The sequence below is a fragment of the Sylvia atricapilla genome, chromosome 19 (assembly GCF_009819655.1).
Source record: "Sylvia atricapilla isolate bSylAtr1 chromosome 19, bSylAtr1.pri, whole genome shotgun sequence".
Classification (NCBI taxonomy): Eukaryota; Metazoa; Chordata; class Aves; order Passeriformes; family Sylviidae; genus Sylvia; species Sylvia atricapilla.
In genome coordinates, this window is record NC_089158.1 from 3,376,249 (window position 1) to 3,403,158 (window position 26,910).

Sequence of the window (26,910 nt, forward strand, 5' to 3'; positions counted from 1 at the left end):
AACTCCTCAGCTCAGGGGGTTTGTTTGACCCCACCGAGCTGGATCTCCATGTCCCACCCCTGGGACCCCCAGGGAGCAGCTGACAGACCCCGTGGGCTGCTCCTCTCCAGCTCTAGTGGGGTGGGAGCCACACCTGGAGGAGCCTGACCCCAACGAGGCCCCTAAACCATCAGTGCCACTCCTGCAGTGAGTGACCTCATCCCTGAGTGTCCCCTGTGCTGTCAGGGTGGGGCAGAACCCCAAAAAGGGCCCTCAGAGCCCATCCTGCAGCGCAGCATGGACCCACCTTGGCCTGGGGCTCCCTGAGCATCACTGCGGGGTTTGGAGGCAGAAGGAAAGGAATCCAGGATGTCCCATGCACGGAAAGAGAGCAGGGATGTCCCATGGAGATGGAAGAGGAGCAGAGATATCCCATGGAGATGGAAGAGGAGCAGAAATGCCCCATGGGGAAGGAAGAGGAGCAGGGATGTCCCATGGGGAAGGGAATCAGGGATGTCTCATGGGGAAGGAAGAGGAGCAGAGATGCCCCATGGAGATGGAAGAGGAGCAGAGATGCCCCATGGAGATGGAAGAGGAGCAGAGATGCCCCATGGGGAAGGAAGAGGAGCAGAAATGCCCCATGGGGAAGGAAGAGGAGCAGGGATGTCCCATGGGGAAGGGAATCAGGGATGTCCCATGAATTGAAGGAGAGTGGCTTCTCCTCCAGCCCTCTGGAATGAAGGTTTGCCCTGGAACCCTCCCCCAGCCCCGGGGGTGATGGGGAATGCTGTGGGATGTACCCCCACAGCCCCCTGAGCTCTGCACCCCAATCCAGCCCCCAGCCATGCTCCCACTCCCTGGGACGGCTGCGTGACCACGGGGACATCCCAAAGAGTGCCAAAATGCCAGGAAAAAGCCGATGAGTGATTGAAGGTCTCTGCATCTTCAGCAGAGCCGAGGGGAGGCCCCTGAGGAGGAAAAGCAAAGTCTGGAGCCAGGAGCAAAGCGAGCCCTGGCTGCTCCAGAGCCTGCAGCAGGTGCTGCCCGTGTGTTGAAAGGGAAGAAATCTCCCTCAAGCAAAAATAAAATCAGGGCTGAGCACAGAGCAGCTCAGGGCACAATATTCACGTTAAATTAAGTGCGCATCAGGGCAAAATATTCACATTAAAATTGGCGCATCCTTCACATGAGGTGTCCCAACAGGCCACCAGTTGAGTGGGGTCAGCAGAGGGGCCGAGGTGGCTTTGCCCACATTTCCTGCCTCCTGACCCCTCAAATCCACACCAGATTCCTGGTGCCTGCGCCTGCTGGCATTGCAAAACTGCCTGTAAAAATAACCCCCCCTTTCCCCAGCTCATCCTTAAGGCTGGAAAAGCGCTGGGATACAACCTGTGATTACTGGATGTGCAGTTATTTGCACGGAGAAGCAAAGGAACCCCCCAGAGGTGCTGGGGGTCAGTGTGTGACTCCTACAGGTCCCACCCAGGACCCCACTGCTGTGACCCCAAACCTTGTGCACTTTCCCACTCTCCACCTCAGGGCAACGCTGACTTTGGGGAGGTCAGACCCAGAAATCAGATTTCTCTGGGGTTTTTCCCCTTCTTCCCTTCAATTAAAGCATATTCTTTTAATTGCAGTGTTTAATTAACGCAGTATTGAAGTGTATTATTGTAATTAAGCCGTGGTTAAACGGTCTGGATGTGTGAGAGGACGGGGGTGTCTCTGATGGGGGTGACTTTGAGCTCCCTCATGTCCCCACAGCTCGGAGAGGAGGAATCTTCCACAATTCCAGCAGCAAAATCCATCATCCCTCACCAACCCAACCCAGCCCAAACTAGAGAAACCACAATTTATTCACCACCTGCCCACTGAGGGTGACAAGGTCAGGCCTTTCCTTCCCTCGAGGGAGATTTTTATGGGATTTTGGCTGGCAGTGCCCCAGGGCTGTTCTCTCCCTGGTGCCAGGGAGGGCTCTGCTCAGTCACAGCAGCCCCCACCCACCCCTGGCACCCCCAGCCCCCAAATCCAGCCCCTGGCACAGCCAAACCCCCCGAGCTCCACGCTGGGAACATCCCCGGGGATTGCTCCAAGGAGATTCTCCCCCTCCCCTCCTTCTTTGGGATTTCTGATTTCATTTTATTCCATTTCCCCAGTGGAAGGGCGTGGGGAGACATCCCAGTGCTGCTCACCCAGTGACTGGAATCCAGCTTCCCAAACTTTTAGTGACACAACATTTTAAAAACCAACTCCAAACCCCAGAAAAAACAGCAAAGTCTCTCGCTCAAGCTGCTCTTCCTTGCAGGACTGAGCAGGATTTTGCTCATCAAGGAGCAGTTCAGCCCCACTCTGGGCCAGGCCTCCTCCAAAGCAGACAAAAAAAAAAAGCCAAACTCCTTTTAAAGCACTTTTTTTTCTTTTTTTTATTGATTTCATTGAAAACAGAACAAGAAAATGATCAGAGCCAAAAGGCTGCTCCTTTAAAACTGTCAAAAACATTAACAGAAAAAAATAATAATAATAAACATGATGGCATTATGAATGTTCTAGAAGAGATGAAAAAAAAAAAAAAAACAAAAAAAAACCAACTTGTTACTGCACTAATTACAGTATTTAAAGATATATGCCAAAAAAAAAAAAAAAATTAAGATAATGACCTGCCCAGCCACCACACAAAAGGTGATGGCAAATTTATTCACACTACAATACTAACAATTTAAAAAAAGTTTTGTTTTTTTTCCTGCATTTTTATACTAAAATCACTTTGTTCTTTTTATACAATTGATAAGTTTATATTCACGTGGTGAGCAAAAATCACACCAGAATCAGCACCGTTTTGTTTTGTGGTTTCTTTTTGTCGTCGTTTTGGTTTTTTTGGGTTTTTTGTGGGTTTTGTTGTTTTTTGTTGTTTTTTTTTTTTTTTTTTTTAAGCTTTTTTTTTTTTTTTTTTTTTCCTCATGTTTTTAATGCTCGTCCCCGATGTCTCAATAATGGTAAAAAATAAATCAGTTCATTGAAACCTCATAGCATGTGGTTTAAAAATCAATCCAAGGTGCCCAGCGTGGAGCAAAGGGATGGGAACAGACGAGCTGGTGGCATCTGGGATCTTCTCACCGTGACACGTCTGCCCACCCCAGCCAGTCCAGGTCCTCTATAATATATATTTCGTTCACTTTATCTTTAAAAAAAGGGGGAAGGGGAATTGGTTTTCTTTAGGAATTAGTGTCTTGTAAAATCCTCTTCAGCCTTCTGTCTCTAAAACCACTCGTGGGACGGGGTGAGGGGAATTCCTTCACGGAGGAACCCAACACTGAGACAGGAACAGGGTGTGGACCAGAGCTGGTCTGAACGGAGAAAATCCAGGAGGGAAGAGAGCCAGGGATCACAGGGCTCGGAAAGATTCTGGGATTCTTCTCATCAGCTGAGAAAAAAGCCGTTTGGAGAGAATTGAGGGTCTTTGTAGGGCCCCACCACAACGTCCTGCGAGATGGGGGAGGAATTATTCATTCATAGAGGAAAAAAAAAAAACCCAAAGAAAAAAAACAAAAACCAACCGACCAACCAAAAAACCAAGCAAACCAACAAAAAACCAACCAGCCCAACCTGCCTGCGTCAGGCAGGGGCTGTGCCAAGCAAACCCAGAGCCAGCACCCCCCTCTCCCTCCCAGAAATGAAGTCTCATCAAGTATCCAGAGTTTCTTGGGTGAGCTGGAGGCGAGTGGGCCGGAGGGATCCAGGCGATGAGTGACATCCCGAGGACGGGCGGCTCTCCCCGGCTCTGACATCGTGCACAGAGGAGGCCAGGACAGCTCAGGTGGCAAAAAATAAAAAATAAAATAAAATAAAAATGCAACAGCCACCCCTGCACACACAGCTGTGAAACCCAGCAGCTTTCCAGGAGCGGGGAGGGGAGAACAACAGCACGGAGGCGGGATTTGCTTTCACTCCTTCCTCAAGTAACAGTCGGTGGCACAGCCCTAAGTGTCACAAACCCTCGGCTTTCCTTGAGCAGGGGGTTTTTTTCTCTCTCTCTTTTTTTTTTTTTATTTTTTCTTTTTTTCCTTTCCTCTTTTTTTTTTCTTTTTCTTTTTAAATTTCTTGCGTTGTTTCACGTCGTTTTTTTTTTTTGTTTTTCCTCCTCTTTCTCTTCCCATGGAAACTCAGGCAGGGTGTGACTCTGGGGTGGGAGGGGCAGGGTCAGAAGGGGCCGGCGGCCGTGGCGGAGCTGGTGTCGGGGAGCCCGTTCTCCTGCGTGTCCTGGGCCGAGGTGCTCGCCTGCCGCTGGGCCAGCGCCGAGCTCGAGTGTTTGCACTTGGGTGAACCGCACTGACAGCTGAAGAATTTGCCTTTGATGTCCCAGAACCTGTCCCCGTAGTCGAAGCTGCAAGAGAAGGAGATGGGAGAGGTCAGGGAAGGGCAGAGCCAATGTCCTGCTCGTTCCCCTTCAACCCTGGCACGGATCTAGAGAATCCCGGGATGGTTTTGGGTTGGAGCAACCTCAAAGATCATCCCGTTCCATGGGCAGGGGCACCTTCCATCAGAGCTCCATCCAACCTGGCCCTGGATGCTGCCAGGAACCCAGGGGCAGCTTCTGTGGGCACCCAGTGCCAGGGCCTCCCTGCCCTCATTGTAGACTTCTTCCTTTATCTAATACAATCCAGCCCTGCCCTCTGGCAGTGGGAGCCATTCCCTGTGTCCTGTCCCTCTGTCCCTTGTCCCCAGTCCCTCTCCAGCTCTCCTGGAGCCCCTTTAGGCCCTGGAAGGGCTCTGAGCTCTCCCTGGAGCTTCTCCTCTCAAGGTGGACACCCCCAGCTCTCCCAGCCTGGCTCCACCCTGGGAGCAGCTCCGTGGCCTCCTCTGGATCTCTCCAGCAGCTCCAGGTCCTCCTGGTGCTGGCCCAGGGCTGGGGCAGCCCTGCAGGTGGGGTGTCACCTGAGCACAGGGGCACAGTCCCCTCCGCTGCTGCCCAGGGCAGGGCACTCAGGGCACTGAGCAGACACGGCCGGGCTGAGCCGGGGGCACTGCACACCTCAGCGGGACCCCGAGGGGACCCTGGGGACAACCCCCTGGAGCACAGGGACGGAGTGACCCAGCCGGGGGACAGCCCAGAGCTGACAGTGTCCCCTGGCCGGGGGCAGGGGGGCACGTACCCGATCTCCTCGCCAGCCTCGATGTGGCGGGTGCTGAAGAAGGCGATGCGGGGGAAGCGCAGGTCCTGGTGGGACATGAACACCCGCACCGGGATCAGGTTGGGCTCGCACAGGTGGTTGATGAAGCGGCTGATGTTGCCATAGAAACGGGCGTCGATGCAGTAAACCTCTCCGTCCTGGGGAGAAACGGGGCAGGGTCAGTAAAGGATCAGGCTCTTGGTCTCTCCGTTCACACCCCGGAGAGCTCCAGGAGCAGCCAGGGCAAGGCACTTCCCGGGGGTTTGGAAGGACTGAAAACACACACACAGACTTTTATATTTAGTTTATATTCAACAGGAGCCTGAAAACAGAGTTTACTGCACAGCACTCTGACCCACACACCCCAAGAGTTGGTTTTTAACGCTCTGGCACACCAGTTCTCCCAGTCCAAGCACCAGCTCGGCACAATGGGATTGATGTTCAGTGCAGACACCTGACCAGCCCCTGGACAGGGGAACAGGCATCTGTTCTGTCCTCTAATTGAACATGACAGCTTGGAAACACAAAGCCAGAGCCTTGAGAAAACACAGGGTTTTGCAGATAAGAGTGAAAGTGAGAACACAGAAATTCCCTTTCCAGAGAGCCCAGAGAGCAGCAATACTTTGTTTTCCTTGAAAATAAAAGAACCCCCCTCAGGGCTTTTTTATTCCAGCAGAGAATGACTGTGCAAAGCAGAGGCCTTAATTACAGAAGCTAATTTCAGTTGCAAAGAGGCCAAAAGCAAAAAGATCCATTAGTGGTGCTCCAAGTCCCTTTTGGACAAGCACCTCGGATCGTTAATGGATGAGCTGTGCCAGGGCACACCCGGGGGTGCAGGAGCCCAGGAAAACATCCCCAGAACTGAGGGAGGCGTCACCCCACGGGGCCTTGAGCACACACAGTGTCATCAGCCCTGATTTCAACCATCAGGGATTTCACCCCCTCTATCTGATCCACAGAAACGCCGTGGTGGGGCAGGATGACAGCACCCACACCCACAGCAGGACCTGGGACACTCCATGAGCACCTCACACAGGGCCGTGAGGGACAGCTCAAGGGACAGGGACAACAGAAACAAAGACACAGACAACAGAAATGACAACCCACACAACAGAAATGACAACCCAAGCACTCTCACCACAGCACAAATCCATTCAAGCCATTCCTTCGAGCCACACCACGCCCTTGAGGCCGCCCAGGGTTGGGATTCACACCCTTGGCAATGTCCCCTCACTCTGGAGGACACAGGACCCACTGGCTCTGCCCTGCCCAGCCTGATGGGCAGCTTTAACCATCCCTCAGTGGTTTGGTGCCTGGTTTTCTCCACGTGCTCCACCTTGGTCTCCCTCCCTGCTTCCCTGAAGGATTCCCAGGAGCAGCACAGAGGTTCTCTGTGGGCTGCCAGGCAGGGCTAAGCAAGAAGCAGGGTGGGCTTTTGCTCATAAACCAGGCTAAAATCCTTCCCAACTTCTTAATTCTAGTCTGAACCCCTGTTTTCACACCAGACTCATTATTTATCTTTTCTCAGCTCTTGAAATGTGTGTTGCTTTAAAACAAGAAGAGGACAAAAAATAAAGCAAAGCTTCTTTGTCACAAGCTGATGACAGAAACAAGGCACAGAGTGTTTTACAGCCTTCCTTGGAAGCCACCCCACTCCTGTGAGTCCCCAGCTCACCTTTTCTCACTTCTCCTTTCCCTGGGGGAGTTTGAAGTCATGGACTTGCTGAAAACTTTTAGACTGTACTTGGCAAAGCGAAATTCGTGCCCTGAGAGCCCTGACAGAGCAGTGCAGGGAAACAAACAGCAGAGCAAGCCCTTGCCAGGGTGTTTGATGGATCTTTTATGAGCAAACAGGATTTGTTGGGTTTTTTTAAAATCTTTCAGCTCATCATCACTTTATGAAGAACTCACAGAGCTGCCAATCACACAGGTGCCAGGTTGGGAGTACCAAAATCTGGACAACTGACCTCAGGATGCTCCAAGGGGTTTGACAGAAGAGCACCTTGCTCAAAAGTGGTGAGGGCAGCACGTGCTGGTTCTGCAGCCCTTTTAACTCTCACTTCAACCCCATTTCCACTAAAGCACAGCAACTGTGCTCTCTGCAGGATTTTGCTGCACATCAAGGTGGAGACAAACATTCTCTGGGCTCTTCTGAGGTGTCAGGAGCTGGGGTTTGTCTGGCTGGACACGTGCAGACACAGTACCTTGTTGTCCAGGTCGAAGAGGTAGGAGTCCTCCTCGCGGACATCGGCCTCGGAGTCGGAGATCAGCTCCCCCACGTACCTGTGGGCACAGGACACGCAGGAATGAGAGGCTCCTGTGAGCACAGCACCTCTAAACACCTCTTTTTGGGGGGACAGGAACACAGGGATGTAGTCCAGCCACAGATGGGCAACCACAATCACAGCGCTGGCCAGCTCCAAGCCACCAAACAGAGATCTGGTGACTTCCAGCTGGGAAAATCTGGCCCCAATCCCCATCTCTTCAGAGCAACACTTGAATAATATTAAAAATTACATTAATGGTATTAAAACCACTTCAATATTATAAATCAATTTATTTTTTCCTGAGGACTATGTTTCCTTTTGCAAATCTCTCTGTTGGCCAAGACCAACACATGAAGCCAAGTCTCCTGAAATTCCTGGTCAGACTCAGGTTGTCCCACAGTGCTCATTCAGTGCTTGTGCTCTTCACACCCCAAAACAAAACACTTGTGTCTGCCCCTCATGTATTTTCCAGGGTATTTAAAGCAATCATAGGCTACAAAACTTCAAAAGTTTTGGCTTAAAAGTCTTAGGTCTAACCTAACCTGGCAGGATCCCTGGAAGGATCTGGGCTTCTTTCTCAATCCCTCCTGAACCAGAACAAATGTGAGCTGTGGCCCCAGCTACAGCCACCCTGCTGTAAAAGCAGGTGACAGGCAGGTCCTCCAAGGACAGTGAGGCAGGTGCTGCTTGGCCTGGGTTTGCTCAGAAGGACCAAAGGCACCCCAAAAGCCACAGAGGTGTGGATTTAATGCAAACCCTCTTGTCGCAGGAGTGCCCACAGCACTGCTGTTCCCACCTCTGTCTCCCAATCTCCATTTTAAATAGTTTTGGACTGTCAAGGTTCAACACTTCCTGCCCTGAGCTGCTTTAGTCAAAGTCAGAGACTCAGAGTGAAGGACTGAGGGAGGATGTGAGAGAGAAGCAGCAGCACAGCAGTTCTTCCAGTGCCCAAGGCCAGGATTTGGAGCAATCTGGGATAGTTGAAGCTGTCCCTGCCCATGGCAGAGATGGGATTTAAGGTCCCTCCCAACCCACACCAGTCTGCGTTTGTGTGATTTTGGTGTGGAAGTGTTCCCAGGCTGCAATGAAACACGGATTATTCCAAGCAAAGGATTCACCACATGAATAAATATTCTTTGCAGCATCAACAGAACTTCCATGGCCAGCAGCCACTCTCTCAGCATTCCTGCAGCCCTCAGGCATATTCCAAGTGTTAAACAACTGCCTCCAATCCCCCTGGGGCTCAAGACAGCATTTAACTCCCAGGCTGGGGAGGAGCAGAGCCAGGAAACATGAAGCTGGAGAGGATCCCTGCGATCTGTGACCAGAGATTTTTGGCTGTAGTTCCCAACTGGGAGCCTCCTGTTTGCCCTCACTGCTCCACTACTGGGAATCACCCACTCCTTGGAGGCCTAAAGCATGGAAAGGTGGCCAGAGAGGGAGAGAAATTGCTGTGGAAAGGCCCAGCAGGCAGCAGCAGCTGACTAATTCTGCCCTGAGAGGCCCCGTGCCCAGGGACAGCCACTGCAGGTTTATAATTCCATGAAATAAAACACCACAAGCACAATAAAAATCGTTGGTTTAATGCTCCTTTAAAGCCTATTCCTGTAACTCATTTCCTTTCCAAGGCTGTTCACAGATACAAACAGGTCCCTGATTTCCCAGGCCCAAAGTTAGGGAAGGGTGTGCAAGGGGTGCATGTCCCTTCCAAAAGCCAGCAGGAGCCCCTTCGTGTCAGAACTCCCATGGTTAAGACAGTGTGGTTCTCCCCAGCAGGATGTTCAGCACACACATCCCAGATTTCACAGGGTCACTCATCACTGCCCAAACAGCCTGGACTTGGCTGGAACAGATCATCTGGGAGGTCTTTTCCAACCTCAATGACTCTGTGGTCAGAGGGGACTCCATGCAAAAACCAAAAGCAACCAGCAGTCCCTGGCACAGGCTCCAGAGTTTTCCACAGGATGTGGGAGACAGGAGGCCTGAAGGTGTGCCTGAAACACCTGCCTTGATGCAACTGGTACCTTCCTAAAGCACCACTGGAACAGAAAGCAAACATTCCAAACCCATAAATGGATGCAAAAGGAACACACCAGATCTTCTGGTTCCTGCATCCCACTAACTCCCAGCCTCTCCAACAACAGCAGCTGTGCTGTTTCCAGAAGGAGCAGCTCCACCACCTACCAACCAAGTGTGAACAGAACAGATTCAACCCAACCCACAGCAGCAGCAGCAGCAGCACAGGGGGAGCAACAGCAGCTTCTGAACAGCACCAAATACCAGTGCCAGGGAAAAACCTGCCCAGGAGCACAGCCCTGGGGAGCTGCAGAGCCTGAGCCCCGTGGGACAGGAGGGTGACGCTGCCACCAAGGGTGACACCTCCCCTCGCCAAGCTGCTGCTTCCCGGGCTGTGCTGAAGGGACAGGAGGCAGTGACAGAGTCACAGAAACATCAGGGTTGGGAGAGACCTTCAGGACCATTGAGTCCAGTCATGCCCCAGCACCACCACCATCACCCCAAACCACGTCCCCAGCTGCCACATCCAGATGCCTTTTGGTCACTTCCAGAGGTGGTGACTCACTCCAGTGTCACAGCACTCCTTCTGCAAAAAGCCATTTCCATATCTCTGATCTGAAGCTCCCCTGGGGCAACCTAAGGCCATTTTCCCTTGTCCTTTCACTGATTCCCTGGCAGCACAGCCTGACCCCCCCAGCTGTCCCCTCCTGTCAGGGACTTGTGCAGAGCCACAAGGTCCCCCCTGAGCCTCCTTTTCTCCAGGCTGAGCCCTTTTCCCAGCTCCCTCAGCCTCTCCTGGTGCCTGTGAGGAGTTACAGGGTAAATCCCACACCAACACAATCATCCTTCCAAAGCAGAGTAATAACCACTGGACACCTAGCTACTGCCCACCCAGGGCTCTAATCCAGATGTTTAACACAAAATGCTCTTCCAGAGGAGCTGATCCTGGGATCTGCTGTGTCCTGGCAGCCCTGAGCACTGCCAGCACTGGGGCTGCTTTCCAGAGAGGAGGAAAAGAAGGAACCAGGTCTATGGGATGCTCATAGAGAACCACAGGAAGGACTCATGGAGCTGAGGACTTGGATTTGGTGAGTGAGAAAACGTGTGACAGATGAGGAATGTGCATGGGCATGACATTAATTAGCTCAGCTGTTTAGTAAGCGGCTCATTTAGCTAATGAAGATAGTACCCAGCAGTGACACAGTGCCAGCAGCTCCTGGCAGGGGAGGGGGCAGTCAGGCTGTGGGATCTGCACCCCATAATCCCCACGTGCTCTGCCATGTCTGTGTCCATCACCCCTTCCCTGGGCTGCCTGCTCCTCCTGTGTGCTGCATTCCAGCAGGATTTGGTGAAGTCAGTGCCTTTCCTCCTTGGGAGCAGTTTACTCACAGGCTCTGGCCTGTTCCTGGGCACTGCAGCACCACTCTGGGACCTTTGGTACCTGTGGACAGCCCTGCATGAGGACAGGCCTGGGACACTCCCCACAAACAGCAGCTTTTGGCTTTATCGCAAAAAAAATATTTTAGCAGCTGGCAGCTCCTGACACAGAAGAAATACTTGGCCAATTCATTGCAGAATTCGTTTTTCCTTTATTTTTTCTTTTAAAGACTGCAGTAATCTTCCTCATTCCTCACCCAGTTCCAGAACACATCAATAACTAGCTCTAAAAACCAGCAGCACCTATTTCCACGATGGACATGAGTCCAGCCTTATTTAGAAGGCCTGCAGTCACTGTAGTATTGCAATGAAGGAAACACTTCCCAAACTATTTAATCAAGTACATATACCATTTTAAAGGCCCAAACCGTGGGGTCTGATGACAGGCTTTTCACTTGACATAAATCTGAACATATCTGTGCCTAAGTACTTTATTGAGTCAGGGCCAAAAACATGTGTTTAACCCCAAGTGCTTCACTGTTTTGCTGAATCAGACTAAAGCCAGAGCTGTGACTCTGGAGAAGTCAGGACTGAAGCAGAGAAAGTTGTTCCACACTGCCCTGGCCTGCAGTGTCCCATGCCTGTGGCAAACACGGGAGTTGAGCACATTTTGCAGCACAACCCAAAGGTGTTTTTCCCCCAGCACTTGTATTTCAAAGGGGGAAGGGCTGAGCACAGATCCCAGCAAGACAGAGGGTGGTGGAGAAAGCTCCACACTGTGAGAAGGACAGACAGGGCAGGAAGTGGTCAGGAGCCCTCTGGCTGAGGGCAGGCAGCTGGGCTCAATGCCAGCTGAAAACCTCTCCCTGAAGGGGAGCAAGCCGTGAGTGCCCTGAGGGAGTGCTGGTTTGCTGGACTGATGGAAGCTGCACCACTTGCTCCTGGATTTGGGAAATGCTGGGGTTTTTGGGATGGTGAAAGCTGCACAACTCACTCAGGGCTGGATTTGGGAAGTGCTGGGATGGTGAAAGCCGAACACCTTACTCCTGGGTTTGAGAATGGATGGAATTTGCTGGGCTGACAGAAGCTGCACAACTCAGGGCTGGATTTGGGAAGGGCTGGGGGTTTTGGGATGGTGAAAGCTGCACAACTCAGGGCTGGATTTGGGAAGGGCTGGGGTTTTGGGATGGTGAAAACTACACAACTCCCTCAGGGCTGGATTTGGGAAGGGCTGGATTTGGGAAGGGCTGGGGTTTTGGGATGGTGAAAACTGCACAATTCAGGGCTGGATTTGGGAAGGGCTGGGGTTTTGGGATGGTGAAAACTGCACAATTCAGGGCTGGATTTGGGAAGGGCTGGGGTTTTGGGATGGTGAAAACTGCACAATTCAGGGCTGGATTTGGGAAGGGCTGGGGTTTTGGGATGGTGAAAACTGCACAACTCAGGGCTGGATTTGGGAAGGGCTGGGGTTTTTGGGATGGTGAAAACTGCACAATTCAGGGCTGGATTTGGGAAGGGCTGGGGTTTTTGGGATGGTGAAAGCTGCACAACTCACTCGCACACGAAGGTCCCCAGAGGAATGTCCTGCATCGTCCGCACTCCCCAGCCCATCCTCTGTGTCCGGTAAAGCTGCAACCGAGTCCTGCAAAAGAGGGGAGGAGGAAATGAAGCCACACTGATGGCAGCACTGCATGGAAAGAAGGAATTTTCACAGAGAGATGAGCAAAAAGCCAGCACCTTCCATCACCACACGCTCCCAGAGGATTTTAATATTCACCCTGCAGGGATGCTCCACTCCCACAGCTCCCAGCTGTGGGCAGATGCTGGCAGGGAAACAGCCCAGGGACAAGGGGCAGGTGGCAGTCACCCCTTCTGCCTGCCCAGGTGCACACCAAGGGGCTGGGGAAGAGGGGACAGGGCCGGATGCTCCGTGATGATGATTTACAGGGGATATCAGAATCCCACCAGCAGCATTTCCCTCCCCTCCACACAGCCCTGGGGGAAGCTGGAAGGGGATTTACAGCAGTGGAGCTGTGCTGAGGGGGAAGGTAAGGAGCTCCCAGGGACCAAAGAACACCTTGAGCTAAGTGCTCTGACCCCTCTGCCCTCTGCCAAAGCCAGGGCATTCAGCAATTCCATCATATCCAGCTGCCTGGCTGAAAGACAAGAAAGAAAAGCTGCAACTTGAGACTTCTTGGTGTAATAGCTGCTCTGTGGAATTTTACTGATGGGGTTTATAGGCAGAGAAACAATCCTGTAAGTCATTCTGCCTCGTGCTCAGCCAGAACCTGAGTTAAGTGCAGGATGAACAGTCTCCAGGGCTAGGAAAAGCTTGCTCTATCCCTGAGGGAACCAAAACCCACTCTCAGCAACGCTGTTATCGGAATTAAGTGAAATCTGATGCTCACCTTAACTTCACCCTGTTGCTTTTCCCAGTACTTCTCTTCCCCCACCCACTCCCTCCTGCACTGTCAGCTCAAACCAAGGGAAGTGAATTTTATCCTGTTTGCCCACAGCTCCACCAGGGCAAACCATGACCTCAGGGGAGTGATTGCTCTCAGAGCAGCAAGGTCTAACACTGGCTTTGGGGCTTGGGGAAGCTCCCCCAGGTTTTGGCCTGTCCAGCAGAGCAGAGCAGAGCCCAGCTCTGATCTGGGCTCTGCTCTGGAGCCGACACTGGCGGCAGCAGGGCCACGGCTCTGAGCTGAGCCTGCCAGCTGAGCTGGGCCAGGCTGCCAGCTGGATACGTGTGCTCTGCCAGGCACAGTTAATTTGGAGCCAATCTGATAAAGGAAGCACTGAAAAGAGAACAGCAGCACCCCTGTGTCAGCTGCAGCCCCAAGGCAGGAGCCTTCCCCTCTGCCTCCCCAGGGACCACGAGCTCTGCCCAGCACCTGACCCTCCTTCCCAGCAGAGCTGCTCTCCCCAGCTCCTGGCTGGGTTCCCAACCCAGCCCACCTTTCAGAAAAAAACACTTCAGCAAGGTAAAAAATGCAAAAGCAACAGCTCTAGCTGTAGAGCTCCTAAAGAAACACCCACAGAGGCACTGGAGCTCGGGAGCTTGGCAGGAAAAACCAGAGAGAGGTAAAGTTCTGAGGAAACACATCGAGTTTCTTCCTTGCTTATTTTTGCCCCTGCAAAATGTCATTGAAACTACAAAGCTTGCACAAAGACTGTTGTCAGCACTACAAAGAAATTCTAAAAAGTCTTTTTTTTTTTTTCCAGTGGGATCCCTTTCAACTCAATGCAGTGACAAACTCCACCATAGCAGAAGTTCAAACCAAAACATTGACACTTTTAGCCAGGCACCAAAATCCCAACAGTGTAACCTGGAGCAGCGAGGCCAACAGGCATCCAGGTACCCAATTCAGGGGAATCATGCCAAGAACTTGGAAATTTTAAGCAGCCAAGTCTGGGCATGCTGGCCTGTGTTTCTAATCTAGACTGCTGCCTTACAAGACCTTCTGAATTCAGATTGTGCAGCTCTGTTGCTATCACAGCCTTCTCAGCTCTCCCCCTGGGACACCACACTTGGGCTGTCCATGCAAACCCACAAGCCATTTGTATGTTTTATGGCCAGCTGATGAAAGAACCCTGCAGTTCCCACCTGATGGTGCCTTGGGCAGGGTGCAGACGTTAACTGAGATGTTAATTGAGCTCATCAACCCACTGCTGCTTCATTCCCACCGGCAGCATGCAGAAACCCACTTCCATCCCGCCAGCTGCAGCTCCTGTGCTGGGTTTTGTGGGATTAGGGGTGAGCTGAGAGCCAGAAAGCTCAGGGGTTTGGGGTTGGTGTTACTCAGAGCAGCTGTGTTTGCCCCTCCTGCTCACCTGAGGCCATTCTGCACCACCCTGTTCCTGCAGGTTCTCCAGCACGAGCACGCGTGGTTGCACTCGAAGATCAGGGGGGGCTCAGCCATGTTGAACTCAGGCAGGAGTCGGCCATCCTGAGGGACAGAGCCACCCCAGACTGGGTTATTTGTCTGCTCCTGGGATCCCCAAACCCACAGGCAGGAATTCCCCCCGGGGTAAAAACAGGCCAGAGAAACCCCACGGTGGAGTTGTGCCCCGACCTCCCCAAACCCAGCGTCACAGCTCAGGTTCTGCAGTGGTTGTGCTCTGCTCCACCCTGACAGCAGCACAGTCACCACTGTCACCCACAGCTGACAAACAGCCAGAGAATTTAGATTTTTGCTGCCTGCCATCACCCTACTGCACAGCATTACAAAAAAAAACCTCCCAGTGCTGTGCAGAAACCTGGTGTGCATCGTCATCATGATTGCCATTTGCTGTGCTGGAGGGAGAAGTGGATGCTTAGTCTGCCTCTGGAACAAAGCCTGAACTTGCAGAGTCCAAGGCCAGTATACCCAAGTTCTGTGAACCACACTGCCTTCCCCAATAACACTCCCCAAAAAAGCTACAATTCAATTATTTACCAACATACGGGATTAAGGAAGTGATGGATGCAATTTATCATATTTAACAAATTTGGCTTTTAAGGCTTGAGAGGCGTAATTACCTATTAATGTGTAAATAAAATGGCTACAAAGCCAAGAAAGATGCCAACACTCCCCCTGGGAGAAACCTGCAGAGCTTCACAGAACTTCTGATCTTTACAGCACCTGCCCAAAGATGAGTCTCAAAACCTCCCTGGAGGGTTGAAGCATTTACCCAAAACAAACCTGACTTCTGGCAATGTGGCAGTGAACACATCTTTACTCTGCCTTCATCCAGAAGAATCACAATAAGTAAAAGCAGATTTAAAAAAAATCTCTTTCTACTCCCCTCCCTTTGTTTACATCTTACTTTCCACATTGCTCTGAAAAGGAAGCTGATTTCACACATGGATTATTAAGTGCTCCCTATTACATGGGTGTAATTAATGGCTCAGTTGGCACGAGAGGAACACAAATAGCACAAGAAAAGCTGCCCTGAGCACACAGTTTGGATCATCACACATCTCAGAGCTGAGACTGTAACTTCAGGCATTTTAAGTTAAGAAGAAAGGAGCTGGAATTACAGAAGCAGGGGATAGTTTGGGTTGGAAGGGACCTTAAAGCTCAGCTCATCCCAGCCCCTTCCACGGGCATCTCCCACTAGACCAGGGTTGCTCCAAGCCCTGTCCAACCTGGCTTTGAGCTGTGCAAGGAGCTGAATGAGGCAAAAATCCTCCCCCACGCCCTGGTGTGAGGCAGGAGGGGGCTGTGTGTCCTCACCTTGTCGTACCAGCAGCGCATGCTGAGCTGGCCACACATGCAGTTACTGGAGGAGCAGTCGTCTATACAGACACAATACTGCAAGAGAAGCAAAGGGTTAATTCCACACCACTCACACATCTGAGACTCCAAGTGGTGACTGGGTCAGGCAACCACATCTCCTCCTCCTGCTGCAGCTCCTCAGCCAGAAGGATCACCAGCCTCACCATTCAGTGGCAGTTTTACTCCATTGTTTATTTCTGAGTGCAGTGAGCACCAAAGGACCCAGCCTTGCAAGGAAGGATCTCATTCTGAGGCAGCCTCACTGCTCAGGAGAGGATGTTCCCCTGCTGTTAACCCTCCCCCATGCCCTGTGAGTTGTCCTCCACACCTGAGGACAAGGAAAGCTCCAAGGAGGGACCAGAGTGGGAGATGCTGCAGCCGTGCTCCCTCAGTCCTGCCCTGCTGCTCCCCCAGCATCTCCAGGCCAGCACAGCCCCACCACCAGATGCTGCACAACAGGAACTGGCCCTGGGGGCCTCACCCTCACCCTGAACTTTCCCATCTCTGCTTTCCCCTCCCAGCCCTTCCAGGACTGCAGGATCCCAGCCAAGGCCTCAGCCTGGGTGCTGCAGTCCATGGGAAGGCAGAATGGGGAAGGTTGTCTCAGAAAATCCCTGACTCTCCAGCCCCAGAAGAGAGGAAAAGGATAAATGGGAGCCACATCAGCCAGCACCAGATGGCCAGTGCTACAGCTGAACACAGAGCTCAGCTTAAGCCTCAACTCTGAAGAAAATCAAAATCCCGTCTCCTACAACAAGAGCTGGAGGTGAGGCACTCAACCTTCGCTGGAATTTGATGGCAACATCAGGACTCAACATTCCCATCTGGAATGCCAAATGTGTTCTGAGGAGCACTGCACAGCCCAGAAGAGGAACAAAGCACCATCCCTCACCTGTAAATGAGTGATGTTCCTGTCAATGTCCATCGGGGAGGTGACACAGTTCTGTGACACGTATTTGTAATTGCTGGGACAGGGCTCACTGTCCACGGAATTGACACAGGGGATGGGGATCCGCTCGTAACCCCGGGCAATGTCCCTGCCAGTGCAGAAAGAACTGTCACAGAAGGAAAAGTCCCCCCAGACAAGGGGCCATTCAAATGCCATCCTGGGGCAGAATCACTGAGCACTCAAAGCCATTCAGACCAGAACAGAGCTCATGTTTTCCCACCCTGCCTCACAGATGGTTCTTTGTGCTAGTGACTATTTCCATTTGGAAGACAAATTTGCAAACCATGGACTGAATCAGCATGGGCTTAGTTCTTGCTAAGCTCACATTGACCTTCACACCAGTTTAAGAAGCTACACAGTTCTTTCTTAAACCAGGCCCCTCCCAGCCTTCCCTGTGCAAAGGCTCAATTTCAAGACCCACAAGCAAAGCCAGCCCTATTCTCACCTGCTCACCACCTTCTCTATCTGAGCAGGCTTCTCAGAAGATGATTCTTTGAGAGTCTTGTTCATCTGTAGAGCCACCCAGACCTGAGAGTTAAGGCTGGAGCACTGGAGCGGAGTCTCACCCTCCTTGTTCTTTAAAGTGACATCCGAGCCACGGGAAAGAAAGAGACTGCAAAACAGCAAGGAAGGATAAGGATTCCCCAGGAGAAACCAGGCAAGGGGAAAACAAGCTGAATCACATCCTCCAGCCAGCCCTTAAGGGACGAGGAAGAATCTGTAGTAGTGAATAATCACCTGAGTTTTCTTTATTAAGCATGGTTCAGTGAATCCTTCTGACAGAAGCCACAGACTGGAGCTCTGGGCACCCATGAGAGCTCTGGGCAAACCTTGCCTTGCTTCAGGTACCCTGCTGGTACCAGCCTAACTTCAGACAGGCTTGAAACTCTCTCTGGCAGGGAAAGATATGGGGTGGGAAGAGTAGGCTGGAAATGGAAGCGTCCCACAGGAAACTGGTGGTGGACTTGGCCCTTGCTTATACTCACCAGCTTTTGGTGAGAACATGATGGCTTTATTCAGAGCAGGGATGAAGCAAAGGAAAAGCCCTGTCACCATGCTGGTTGTGGGGGAAAAAAAGCTTTAATCAAAGAAGCCTGACACCTTCCTGCTGGGAAGCCCAGGCTGAGCACAGCCCCTCAAACTCCAGAACACGCCACATTTTCTGACCGGCTCCGGCAGCAGCTCACACCCCCCACCCCTGGGAGAAAAAGGAGCCCTCCATCCCAGTGCTGGGCTGTGGGCAAAGGCCAGAGGCATTCCAGAGGCTCTGCTGAGCCTGGCAGCAGCAGGCAGGGAGGCAGGGGCAGGGTGAGCAGGGCACTTACACCACGCACTCGTAGCGGTTCTCCCGGGCCGCGATGTGCAGCGGCGAGTCCCCGTGGATGTTCACGGCGTGCAGGTCACACTTGGCTGCCAGCAGGATCTCAGCTATGTCAACACAGCCAGAAAAAGCAGCCCAGTGCAAACAAATGTTTTCCTCCTGGAGGGAAAGGGAACAGAGCAGAGATTGTTTAAATCCCCGTGGCTGAGGGACATCACCTTCCTCAGCCATGCACCTGCAGCGTTCAGCACGTGGCTGCCATCCCCACCCTGCTCCCTCTGGCTGGGAATGCCAGGGTGGACAGGGAAACCTCAGAGCAGCCACACAGGGAGCTCTCACTCCATCCACCTCTGCACACCGAGGCAATCCATCACCTTCCCTACACACAGACAGCTCGTCTGTCTCTAAGCCACAAACCAATCTGCATCCATCCAGGAAAGAGGTGACAGACATGAACAAACATGCTGGAAAAGGCTGGAAGCTCAGTTTCCCCTGCCCCAACAGCCAGGAAAGCTACCGTGCCTCCCAGAGCTGCAAAATGAAGGAGAAAAAGAGCACAGCACGAAATTAAGGAGGAAAAGAGCACAAAGGGTACGTGAAGGTGCCAAAAAGAGAACCAGGAGCCATGGGGTAAGCAATCAATCTGACTCCAGGCATCTCTTAAATACTGTATGTACTCATCTCTCACTAGCAGCACTGCAAATAGCTGAACACTCATCTTTCTGATGGAGATATTTTAAGGGATGATCCTGTTTTCTGTTACACTGCAATTTGCAGCACACGTCGATCCCCTCCCCATGACAGGCTCTAAAGACGTCGATGACAACAGGGAGATGATAGTAATGATCACCCAGCCTTTCTCTTTTTTTCTTCTTTTTAACGCAAAAACAAAGCTGCTGCTGGACTGTTTGAGCTGTTACCACGTAACTTTTAGGTCCTGCCTTAAACAGGGAGTCATTGCCACACATCAGGGAGGGGGAAACACTTTTCTATCCAGCTCCTGCTTCCCTTTACAGTATCATCTAGAAAAATCCCATTCAATCGGCAGAAAACATCCATCCTGTGGGTTGTACCCACATGCTGCAGCTCAGACAGGTCACTGACACCTGGACTGGTGCTCTGCTTTGCATTGCTCCTGCATGAAAAGCAGCAGCATCACAGTTAAAAGCATTTCTCCCAGAGCAGGATGTTTCCCAGCACGAGTGACATTTGTCCTTAACCACATCCATGAGCTGCAGGTCCAGGATAGATGTGTGACACTGTGACACACACAGCTGTTAAGAGCACAGTTTTCTTTCAAGTAAATTGTTGACTGAGTTGATTCGATGTTCATCATTAATGTGTGATCTTGAAGCTGTTCAGATCAAAGAGTCTGTTTTGTTCAGAGTCAGCAAGCAGATGTACCCCCAAAAATCCCCCTCTCACCTTGACTTTCGTTTTTAGGAACAGGATTGGATCCAGACGTGCCTGGGAACTATCTGAGTGTGCTGCTTTTGGCTGGGGTGGAGTTAATATTTCTCCCAGGGGCTGGTGTGGGGCTGTGCTGAGCACAGGGATGGTGACACAGAGATGGTTTTGACAGAAGAGTGCCTGTTCTGGTCCTTGAGCTGCCTCACTGGGGAGGAGACTGGGGGACAGGGAAAGCTGAGAGGACACAGCAGGAGAGGCGACCCTGACCAAAGGGACATTCCAGACCATCTGACATGAGCTCAGGATATGAAGTGAGAAAGAAGGAGGAAGGGGGATGTTTGGAGTGATGGTTTTTGTCTGCCCAAGTCACTGTTCCATGGCTGAGGCTCTGCTCTCCTGCAGGCGCTGAACTCCCAACCATGGGAAGCAGGGAATGAATTCCCTGTTTTGTTCTGCTTGTGTGTGTGCCTTTGGCTTTCCCTATTAAACTATATCTCAACCTATGAGTCTTTTCCTATCTTTTACCCTCCTGATCTCTCCCCATGGGTGGGGCAGTGAGAAGGGGCTGTGGTTAAACCACACACTCACAGAAACACAGAGGGCTTTGGTTTGGTTTGGAAGAGACCTCAGAGCTCACCCAGTGCCACCCCCTGCCATGGACAGGGACACCTGCCACTATTCCCAGGTTGCTCCAAACCTTGTCCAACCTGGCCCTGGACATTTCCAGGAAACGGGGGGAGACACCACACTTCAATATCCTTAGAGACTCCAAGAAGAAAATGAGAAACACAGTATCAGGAAGAAAGAGGAGCAGTGCTGATACAACGACTCCCCTGAAGGAGGTTGAGGAAAAAAGCACACAGTATCTCCTTTGTATCTTCCCTATTTCCTTGGAAATCCCTGGGAAAGCAGCTGGCACAGCCCCCCAGGCAGCGCTGGGGGTCCCACGGAGCTCCCAGGGACTCAGGCACTGAGTACATGCCACTGGAGCAGGATTCATGGAGGTGAAGGGCAGCCCAGGAGCCAGCTGCAGCCTGGCCATGCTCTGGACACATCAGAGCTTTGAGCCAGTGATGCCCAGAACAGCCAGGCTTCAATAGCTGCTGGCAGAGTGCCCAGCCCATCCAGAAACACAAACACAAGGTCATTCCCCTCAAAAGGCACAGCGGGTGCCCCTAACCCACACCCAGAGTCACTGGCCTGGGACACACATGGAGCTGCTAAGTCTGGACCAAAGGGGATCTGCCTGGTGCAGTGTCCTGTGGCAGCACAGTGGGCCCACAGGGATGGGAATCAGCGAGCCTCAGAGCTGAGTCCAGCCTGAGAATTCCACTCAGCATCCTCACAGGCTGTGACAGAGCAGCCGGAGGGAAAGGACACTCCACAAGCCACCAAACCTCTTCCCAGAGTGCAGGAAACCTCTCTCACTTCTCCCTCACACTGTGGCAAGGGACTGAGCCCAGCATCTGCCCCGTGTGGGCTTTAAACAGAGACTGTAACTCCTGCAGGAGACCCCAGGGCAGCCTTACGTTGTCACGGATGTTGATGTCCGAGCCCTTGGCCAGCAGCAGCTTCACCAGCTCGATGTGCTTGTACTCCGTGGCCCAGATCATGGGTGTCCAGCCACCATCGTCCTGGGGGGACAGCAAGGGGTGACACAGGGCACAGACAGCCTCCTGCTGGCCCCCCACACACCCGTGTGTCTCCTCACTGCCCTCCTGTCTGCACTGCTGCAGGGCCCAGCGTGGCTGGGAGCACACACCTGAGCCAGCTGGAGTTTATTCCAGCTCAGCAGGCTGGCACTGCATCTCCAGCCTGGCCAAGTACACTGACTGTCCAAAAGCCACACCCAGGGTGTATAAATGATCTTAAAGAAACTCCCTGAGAAGCCTGGGGGACCTGCCCTTGCTCCAGGTGCAGCTCTGCCTCACCCCACAGCAATGGACAAACCCCACAGCAATGGACAAACCCCACAGTGACAAGCGCCAGGATCAACCCACCCCACACCACTGGCCATTGTCCGTGAGCCCCCCAGGAGGAAAAGCACAGGGACACCCTGGAGCAAGAGCAATTCAAAGCCCAGGAGAAACTGCAAATCAAGGGAAGTTTCCCTGAGGTCAGTGAGGGGATCACCCTCCCTGGCAGATGGAAGGCCCGTGGAATTTTCACTCTGATGGGCTGGATGTGTCCCCCAGCAGCAGGACTGTCCTTGAGGGTCACTGGGCAGACAGCAGAGTGCTGAGGGGGTCCCTGAGCTGGGCAAAGCAGCTGCTGGCCCAGGGGAGGCCTCACCTGGCAGTTGACATCCATCTTCCCGTTGGAGAGCAGGTACTGCACCACGTCATAGTGCCCCTTCTTGGCCGCCAAGTGCAGACACGTGGAGCCTTCAGCATCCTGCACACAACACACAACAAACCCTCAGGGATGCTCAGCAACAGCAGAGAGCTCCCAGATGGAGCAGAGAACTCCCAAAGTCTCCAGCCCACTGCCAGGAGGGCAGAGAACAGGAGCCAGGGCCAGCATTAAGCAGAGCTTGGGAGCTTTACACCAAAAAGGTGTCACCTGTACAGAGAAGGAGGCTGAGAGTGCAAAGGGCTTTGCAAAGGCTGGGGAAGGTGCCAGCCCCAAACCTTGGCAGTGATTCCCCCCTTTTCCAACAACCCCTTTCCTATTCTTCTCTATGTGCTGGAGAGCAAAAGGGAAGCAGAAATCCCTTACACGGGCAAGGTTTGCACTTTACACCAGAAAAACTGCTTTGTCTCAAGTTAAAATGCTCCATTTCTCCAGGATTTTTTTGCTGGGTTTTGTTAGCCCAAGGCCTTAGCCCAGCACCTGGCAGCAGGACCCAGGGGTGTGGTGTTTCCCTCCAGACAGACCAGGACCCCAACCTGCCCACAGCCCTCTGCCCAGACAGGAGATAAAAACAACCCCAAAGGCTGAAAAATGCCTTTGGGAGCTGGGAATGCAAGGCCTGGAGGAGATGGACAGGCTGTGAGTCATGATGGAAATGCTCCCACCAGCACACCAAAGATCTCTCTGGCTGCAGCCTGATTTTTATCAGGCATTTATATCCCAAGAGCTTAGCACAGAGCAAGGCCCAGAGAGCAGGAAATCAGGAGGAGGAAACAAAAGACTGAAAACCAAATGACTCCTTCCAGCCAAATCCCTGGAAGCAACGCTGGAGGTGAGAGCTTTGGGATGGAGCTGATGTGATGCAGGGAAAGGGAACAAGTCTCTGAGCAAGGAGGGGACATCTCAGGTCAGGGATTGCACCATGAGGGACACAGAAAGAGTTTCTACACCCCTCTAAATGTTTGCTCCAGCTGAATAACTCCACAGCTTTCCCCTTGGATTGGCAAGAACCAAGTGCAGCTCCTCAGCCCTGGGAGAGCAGGCAGATTTTATTGTAAAGAGGCTTTTCCATCCTGGTAACAGCACCAAGAGCTTCACTTTGGGGGCTGAGGAGCTTCCACCCAGCTCCCTCACCTGCAGCTCTGCACACACCTGCCCCAGGGAAGGGCTGGATTTCCCATGGAAACAGCTGGAGCAGCTTCCAAACCAACGCTGCTGCTTTCAAACAGAGCCTGAGCTGGTGCAAGAAATGAACAAAATAAACTAGCCTAGACCCCAGATGTGATCTGAGGTTTCCAATTGGCTTTTGTAGGCTCAGAATTGATCTCCTTCCCTTGACCTTCAGAAGCACAAACTCCCCTCTTTTCCCTTGCACAGGGATCAATCAGGTGAGAGATGTCTGGGCTGCTCCAAGGCACTTGGGGCAGTGGCCAGCATGAACCCACACGCTCCTGTCCTGTCCTTTCCCCCTCCCCAGCCCAGAACCAGCCTCCCAAGGATCCATTTAGGGCCTGGATTGGGCAGCACCTGATCCCTTGTGCACTGCTGCCAGTTCCTTCCCAAACCCAGCCAAGAGCAGCAGGTTGTGACAATAAGTTCACATGGGGAGGGTTCCTGTGCTCCAAATAGCATCTGATTTATGGGACTAATAAATGATCTGTGTATTTTCCAAGATTGCAAAGCAACCAGAGCATGCTAAAGGCAAAGAGACAGCTGCATTTTATTGTTTTGGTTTAAATTAAGGGGTAGAGTTTAAAGATGGGGTTCAATTTTGCCACTGCAGCATGACTGCAAGAATCCACACATCAATCCTTTGGAAAGGACAGCTTCCTCTGTCATTTTTCCTGGCTTGGCAAGCACCTAATTACCAGCCCATTTTAAAACATCACCCCAAAACTCTCATTATTAGAGTCTACAGAGAAGAGAACTCTGAAATCCAACTCCACTGTGATGGATTTGTAGCAGTAAGACTTATGAAATCAAATCCCCTTGACATTTGATGCCACAAACTAAAGGGACAAGTAGCAACACTTGCCCCAAACAGCTCATGGCCAGCAGAAGAATGAGATTATGACACCTCCAGCCTTCATTCCAAGACAAACCAGTCCCTTTCTCCTCAGCCTGGGCACTTCCACTCAAAAACCTCAAATGTTGGACAGAGGCTTCCTCAGGAGAGAAAAATACAAGGAATAAACTGCTACCTTGGGATCTACTAGTGCTCCAGCCTTGATCAGGTACTTCACAGTTTCCAGGTGGTTGTTTTCTGCTGCTTCCATCAGTGGGGTCCTCTGGTCCTCGGAGCAGGTGTCAATGTTAGCACCAGCCTGTGGGGAGCCCAGGGCAAGGACAAGGACAATCAGCAGAGGATGGATGTGGGAGTAGAGATTAAATAACTGTTTTTCCCCTGAAGATTAGCCATATTAATCATGAAAAAAAAAAAAAAAAAAACAATAAAAAAGAAGAACTAAAACCAGAAAAGAAGGCAGTGCAAGTCCACCTGCTCTGGAAATGCACACACTGCCTGCCCCCTCTCCTGCCTTCTCCAGCCAGGAAGGAACTGTAAGGAAGCCAACAGCTGGTATTAAATAATTCCTGTTATTAATAGATTTTGTACTCCTACTTTCTAGATATTGTTTGTGTAACAACTTAGAAAAGTCAGCCTCTTCCTTTTTCCAGCAGCTTTGTTTTCCCTGGTCTATCATTTAGAGTACAACAACCAGCTCTTCTCAATGTCACAAGCAGTAGGAACGACTTGCTGATTGCAACAGAGGCAGGAGCTGTAAAAAGTATCCCGGGGATTGGCTAAATATTCCTGTGGAAGTCAATGGCACCACCTCCACAGAGGTCTCTGAGCATCTGTTCAGTCCAACCCAGAATGCCTTCAGCCAACACCTCACTCTTTTCCCAACCATGGCTATGGCAGGTTATCCTGCCTGCTTTAGCCCTGGGGCTGAGCTCTGGAACTGCTGGAATTATGGAAGCTGAGAATTTGAGGAACCACCCAAAATTTAAACCCAAAAGGTTTCAGACACACAGCTCTTGGCAGGGGTGTGTGTGAGGCTCAGATCTGTTCACAGCAGCTGACTCAGGTTGTTCACTTGGCACAAGGAGCTGTTTCCAGGTGCCTCCCACTGAATTCCTTTGTTTTGACTCTTTTCCCCAGCCAGAGCTATTTAAACCAGAGCAGAGGAGAGGCATTTCAGGTGGAACAAGCTGGGGCCATTCCCAGCCAAACCCTGGGCTGCTGCAGAAGCCAGACCTCAGGGAGAGACAAGATGAAGCACTTTGGAAACAAACCAACCCTACTGATAATTAAGTTGTTTGTAATATCTCATAAGTTTTGCTCCTTTTCCTCATTCCACTGTCTTCACAGGCAGTAATTTCAGTGAGAGCAGCCAGGAAAAGCCCATTGCTGCCTTCAAACAGCACCTGAAAGCCTCCAATTCCAGGTGCTGAAATGCACCAGGCCAGCAGGATCATTTCCAAGGGCAAGTCACTGCTGCCTTCTCAACAACCCTTTAAGGTTTCCCAATCCCACAGGATAAACAAAACACACTTCCAGTCACTCCAGACCAGGTAAACCAGTACAAAAAAGAAAAACTATTAAGTTTTTAATCCCTCTTTTTCTTCTTTCACATTGTTTTGGAGCAGGCTCAACAACATCCCTACGGCTTTAACCATCTTCCCTCAGTTAGAATCCAAATCTCAGACAACCAACCAAATTTGCACCTTCCGTTCACTCCTTTGCACATATGAGACATTGATGCTGCAGAGGAAAAATCTGTTGGAGCTCCTCAGGTTTTGACAGGAGGGAAAAGAGGACCTGGCAGCTTCCAGGCTTCCAGAGCCTCACTGCCCTCATCATCAAGAGCCACCTGGCTTGGAGATCAAAACCAAGAGCTTGGAGGTCTCCTGCAGCCTGGCAGCACATCTGGCAGTGCATCAGGCTGTCCTGGCACATCTGGCAGCTCAGCCAGCCTGTCCTGGCACATCTGGCAGTGCCCAGCTCTGGCTGTGCTCAGGCACAGATCCCCACCTGCCCCACAGTGCCCTGCACCAAACCTTCCCCTGCTCCCTGCCTGCAGAACAGCCCAGCAGGACAATTCCAGCCATGTCCTCCCAGCCCTCCCAGCCCTCTGCCCCACTCCTCCCTCAGCAAATCCCAGGACTGAGGAGGATTTTTTATTGAGGAGGGATTTCCCACTGCTGATTTCCATGTGGGGCAGAGCAAAGCCCCCAGGAAATGGTTTGTCCAGAGGGCTGGGAGTGCAGACAGACCTGAATGAGCATGTGGCAGATGTCCACGTGGCCAGACTCGGCGGCAGCATGGAGAGGGGTTCTCTTACTCTGATGCTCCATCTTAAAATTAGGGTCAATTCCATCCACTGCAAGACAGAGCAGAGACACTTTCAGGCACAGTTCAGAGACTGAAGTGTAATCACAGCTCAGCTAAGGGCTTTTAAAGGATGGGTTCCCAGCCCATCCTGCTCACGTCTCACTGCACATTTCACCAGAAGGCTCTCGGGGCAGTCCCCTGCACACTCAATATGCAACAGCCTCAAACCCAGAGCTTAGAAACACCAGGGAATTCAACAGCTTTTTGAGGCATTACCAACTCTCCAGAGGCCACATCCCTCAGCTTCACAACTCATCTCAAAACAACAAACACCACACGAAGATAAATTAAGGGAAAAAAAACGCTGCTTGGTTTCAAGCAACCCAGAAACTGGGAACAACGAAGAGTTGGTACCACCTGGTCTCTCTCTCTCACCACTATTAACTGCAATTAATATTAGTGATTCTGGTGCACCCC

At 51.8% G+C, this 26,910-nt stretch overlaps 1 protein-coding gene across 14 annotated transcripts in view; it reads right to left on the minus strand.

The window, feature by feature from the left end:
• Positions 1 to 4,104: 4,104 nt before the first annotated feature.
• LOC136369591 (histone-lysine N-methyltransferase EHMT1-like) overlaps positions 4,105 to 26,910 on the minus strand; it is a 115,810-nt gene continuing 93,004 nt past the window's right edge. For all 14 annotated transcript variants that reach the window (XM_066332490.1, XM_066332495.1, XM_066332492.1 and 11 more), the window contains 13 exons: positions 26,376 to 26,482; positions 24,299 to 24,421; positions 22,038 to 22,139; positions 21,275 to 21,379; positions 18,340 to 18,494; positions 17,460 to 17,627; positions 16,958 to 17,102; positions 16,024 to 16,101; positions 14,639 to 14,754; positions 12,360 to 12,446; positions 7,349 to 7,427; positions 5,127 to 5,302; positions 4,105 to 4,357 (listed from right to left, as the gene is read on the minus strand). In XM_066332490.1, coding sequence (XP_066188587.1) covers positions 4,174 to 4,357; positions 5,127 to 5,302; positions 7,349 to 7,427; positions 12,360 to 12,446; positions 14,639 to 14,754; positions 16,024 to 16,101; positions 16,958 to 17,102; positions 17,460 to 17,627; positions 18,340 to 18,494; positions 21,275 to 21,379; positions 22,038 to 22,139; positions 24,299 to 24,421; positions 26,376 to 26,482 — 1,625 coding nt within the window. In that variant the 3' untranslated portion in view covers positions 4,105 to 4,173. The remainder of the gene's footprint in view (positions 4,358 to 5,126; positions 5,303 to 7,348; positions 7,428 to 12,359; positions 12,447 to 14,638; positions 14,755 to 16,023; positions 16,102 to 16,957; positions 17,103 to 17,459; positions 17,628 to 18,339; positions 18,495 to 21,274; positions 21,380 to 22,037; positions 22,140 to 24,298; positions 24,422 to 26,375; positions 26,483 to 26,910) is intronic.